This window comes from Geospiza fortis, unplaced genomic scaffold (assembly GCF_000277835.1).
Source record: "Geospiza fortis unplaced genomic scaffold, GeoFor_1.0 scaffold188, whole genome shotgun sequence".
NCBI classification, from domain to species: domain Eukaryota; kingdom Metazoa; phylum Chordata; class Aves; order Passeriformes; family Thraupidae; genus Geospiza; species Geospiza fortis.
In genome coordinates, this window is record NW_005054337.1 from 3851140 (window position 1) to 3855988 (window position 4849).

At 49.2% G+C, this 4849-nt stretch overlaps 1 protein-coding gene across 1 annotated transcript in view; it reads right to left on the reverse strand.

The window, feature by feature from the left end:
• The window catches only part of JPH2 (junctophilin 2), a 32344-nt gene that overhangs the window by 26363 nt on the left and 1132 nt on the right, over positions 1–4849 (reverse strand). Inside the window, exon 2 of the mRNA XM_031058074.1 lies at positions 4481–4845. Coding sequence (XP_030913934.1) covers positions 4481–4845 — 365 coding nt within the window. The remainder of the gene's footprint in view (positions 1–4480; positions 4846–4849) is intronic.

Here is a 4849-nt window from a genome sequence, read left to right on the forward strand (position 1 = left end):
GGGGGAGGGGCCGGAGGCTGCAGGGAGCGGCTGGAGGCGCCGGCGGCCGTGCGTCAGGGCACGCAGGGTGCGAGCACAGCCAAGCCCTGCCTCGCCAACACGGCCCAGGGCAGGCACCTCACACAACATGGGGGCTCTGCAAAATGCCCCTGCAGCAGGGCTGCACATCCCCAGGCCACCACCACACCCCAGATCCAACACAGCCTGGGCAAGGAGGCAGCACACAGAGCTGTCAGCCAGGCTGCCACGGGCTCACATGCATCTGAGGTTCTGTTAAAATAATTTAAAAGCAATGGATGTGGAACAAATAAATCCCTGTTTAGGATAGGGAGCCCACTTCCCTGCCTCCCAGCCCTAGTGATTCATCAGGGTAGTGGGACAGAGACACCTCATCTCATCAGGGTGTGATTAGTGAGGGACAGGGTCCCAATAATGCTTTGTTGGCTGCATTTTTATTTGTCCTAATGACAAAAACCACTGGCTCCTCTGCAGCCCCCAGGAATACAATTCATCACCTCTGCACAGCCCCAGCCAAAAGCAGGTGATGCTGCCTGGGTAACTTCATAGGATGGGCAGGACTAAATTCTGGGATCAATAGAAATTACATCCCTGCAGCCTCACCCCCAAACACTCCCAAGGGGTGGGAGCAGCCCCTGCTTCACCCCAGCAGCAGGATGGGATGGTGCACAGCTGCATCCAGTGCAAAAACTTCAGCTGCCAGTGCCCTCCAGCCCAGCAGCAAGATGCCATCACCAGCAGTGACACACTTCCCCTTCCCAGCCTGTCTCAAGGCTCCCATATAATTAGTGATGAATGTAAATAATACAAACAACCATGTAAATAATGCAAACAGCTCAAATCGCTTCCCTGCCCTACAGTCCCCTGCTGTCACCCAGATACTGCGATGACAGGCAGGGTGGAACTCAGTGTGAGTGGCCAGGGACATTTCAATGATGCACAGCACCATGTGCAGGACAGGCCAGCAAAAACAGAGTGCTGCCTTTAGGTGCCAGCAGTAGTGTCTGATGGGTTCTGCTGGAAAAGAAAAGCAAAGAAAACTTCATAGAGGGGTAAAAAAATTCACATATATATATAAAATATATATATATAAATAAATAATAGATATTATATAATTAATATATAATTCCTATATTAATTAATTAATATTACTATATTAATTCATGGGTCACACTCAGCCAGGCAGGAGCTTTGCTACAGAGGCAGCAGATGAAAGCCAGCACCATAGTGGCCCTCCCAGGCCCCTTTCCTCCTTTCCCAGCCACAATCCCATGGATGCTCCTTCTGTCCTGGTCCAGGCTCCTTTCCACTGCACTTGCCCTGCCACAGGGAAGAGTTGTGCTGCTCCCTATCACCCATTTCATTTGATTTCATCTCCCCAGTAAAGCACTTCTGCATTTCTTTTCCCCTCTTCTGTGGTCTTGTGCTCACTGACTGGTCTAATTGTTCCCTCGTGGTTGACACCACTGTTTCCCTTAGCACCCTAGAGAACAAATTGCAGTATCAAAAATAAGTTGGTTTTAGGCTGCACTGATTGCAAGTGATGTTTTTCCCCTCCATACATGTAAGCAGTTATTTGTACAGCAAAGACAGGCTTTGGGCTGGACCGTGGGTATGCAGCATGCTTCAGTGAGCAGTTTTTCTGCAGTAAGACTTGACTCAGGGTTTTGACTCACAGTCAAATGCACAAAATTATCCAAAAAATGAGGCCTTCCTTACAGCATGGACAACTCACAGGGCAAAGCCAAATAACATGTTTACTCATAGCTTATGTTGCAGAACAATGAGTTCCTTCATGCTATGCCTTCCACAGCCCCACTCACTGCTTCAGCCAGAGCATTCTGCCTCTCTAAAGGGCTCTGAGCTCTCCCCTGGTGACAGCAGCGCACAGAGCTTGGATACACAGAGAGATATATCAGAATGTCACTGTGTCTGCACAGCCACACCAGGAGCTCTGAACCCCTTGGCTGATTTCAATCTCTTTAAAGCCATCGGTCTCCCACAGCTTCCACAAAAATGGGCTTTTGGTAGTGGGGAGAAAAGCAAATAAGTCACACAGTGCCTGGGCTAAACTGTACCATGACCCTGGTTCTTATTGGAAACCAAAATCCGATATGGGATTTCAGAAAGCTTCACTCCAGATTTGGGATTTTTTTTAAATCTTGGCCAGACACAAATTCAAACACAGACAGCCCTATAAGTATATTTTAAGTGTATTTTGAAATGTAAATTTTTATGTCTGTCTATATATATATATACACATGTATATATAAAAAGTTAAAGTGTATTTTAAACATCAGAATCAGCTACATTTCCCTGAAATCTGCAAACAGTCCAACCATGACCTAAAGTTTCTGACGACCTGGCAAGGGCTGCACATTCCCAGAGCCCTTTTCCTCGTGTGGCTGGCTTCCAAGGGGCTTGGGAATCATGTCCCCTACCCCAGGGACAGCAGATATCCAAAGCCTTTCCAGATGTTTATCTTGGCAACCTCAAATTCAAACAGGTCCCATTAGCAGTCTGGCCACATCTGGATCTTGCAGGTGGTTGCTGTGTGCAGGTGAGGAGACAAAACAGGAAAAGGTCTTGCAGGTCAGTGGGACCATTCCACCCCTGTCCTTCAGATGTGGCGCCGGATGCTGATCCCTGGCCTTGACTGCAGTTTTATCCATGTTCCTGTGCCATCAGAGAAGCTCTTGTGTTGAATGAACAGCTCAGATCAGCCAGGGTGTGATGACCCAGCACATGGAGCAGCCACTGGGCACCCCAGCACAACCCTCGTGGGGCTGAGCTCAGTGCTTTGGCAGGGCACATCTCCATGGATCAGGGCTGAAGTGCCAGCCTCCAGTGGCACCAGGGACCAAGCAGCTGGCACGTTCTTGGGTGAGGAACAACACCCCAGGGAGCACTGTGCTGACAGAAGCAGGATATTCTATATCCCTGCAGGAGAGAGCACTGGCTCATCTCTCTCACTCTTCTGTCCCATATCTAATCAAACCTCTATGTCAAGTCTTACCCCTCAAAATTCTCCCCCAGAACATTAACTGGAATTCCAGTAGCCCTTCACTCTTAGAAGGATTTGGATTTTGGAAAGCAGCAAGGAAGCAAATTCACAGGAGACCTTGACATCTCCAGAATGAAATTCCCAATGGCAGCTGCTGCTGACAGTTACCTGATTGCTGCTCTTTACTCATCAGAGCACACCTCCCATGTCACCTACTCCTCTTATGGCCTCACGTGAAGGTTCTGTGCACACAACCTGCACCCATTAAACCATTCCATGGCCACAGGAGAGAAGGGGAAAAAAATTTAAGGAGCTGGAGCGATGTGTCAGTTTGTGTCTGTACCTACAACATCCAAGGGCACAAGGAAAATGGGTCAACTTCAAGACTGTATTCTCAATCTTAAAGTTAGCCATAAACCCACACAACTCATTGAGAAATATTTACGAAAAACATAGCTCTGAAAGCGAGTCTTGAATTAGTCCAGTTTTCTAATTTCTATAAATGTGATGCTTTTCATTCTGAGGATTTATATTAATTTTGCTTTATAAACAAAGTCCAATGCCTGTCCTAGATAAATATAGATACAATTTTGATCCATATTTTGAAGGGTATTTTTTTCAAATCACCCTCTCTATTTAGCTATCCTAAATGTGGCAGCCTGGAACATTACAGTGCTGAAGAGCTACTAAATTACTTGCACAGAAATTCTTGCAATGTTTCTAACCCCAGAATTGCCACTAATGCAAGAACACAATTAGACTAAGCATTTACAGAGCATAACAAATATCTGACTACATGGTGCAGTTGTATAGTAGTGGAGGTTGAAACTTCCAAATAACCAAAGGGATTTTGGGGAATATGTGTGGCTACATATTCTAAACAGCTTAGACAGACTCAATCAAAACTCTTTGGCAAAGCAGATGTGCAGGCAGCCCGTCAGAGGCATGCAGGCAGTGCTGATGCACAGGGAAGGCGTGCTGGGATGCTGTGGGTGGCTCATATCCGACAGGAGAACATTCACAACTCGCTGCCTGGGGAGCGAGCGCACGGCTCGCTGCCGTGCCGCACCAGCTGGGGATTTCTGGGGTGGTTCAGCCAGAAGCTGCACTAACCAGTCCCCGCGGAACCAGGAGTCAAAGACTACACACCACCAAGTTGGTTGGTGTTAACTGCCAAAACAGGCACTTAAGGGCAGCTTGGGGCAATGCTCCTGCTGCTCCTCCCTCATATCCACTGAGGGTGAGCTGCGCATTCTGTGCCCAACTGGGAAAATCGGGGCATGCACATATGGATGAGATGGCTGCAGCCCAAGCTCCCCTTCTTGACTGAAGCACCCCAATGGCTCATTGTAGGACACGGTGCCTGTCTAGTGGGAACAGGACCAGGCCAGCCCTTCGGCAGAGACAACAGTGTGACACTGTTCATCCCGCTCCCATTCCCTCCAGAGCCACCCTTACCTCCGTCAGCGTAGGTCTCGGTGCCGTAGCCATCCTGCAGGCCATTGTTCCATGTACCCTCGTACTTGGCTCCGCTGCTCATGCTCTGCCTGGCGCCGTACCGTCCCTTAAAGCCATGGGTCCACTCTCCTCTGTAAACCCACCGTCCTTTGGTCTCGATTCCCAGCCCGTGCCTCTTGCCTTGGGACCAGTAGCCTTCGTAGGTGTTGCCACTGGGCCACGTGTATATGCCCACCACCTCGAAGCCGTAGTTCCAGGAGCCCGAGTACTCGCCCTGGCCCTTGGGGCCGGTGCAGATGCCGTGCCCGTGGGCTTTGCCCCCCTCCCAGCCCCCGCAATAGGCGCCTCCATCATCGAAATCAAACCTGC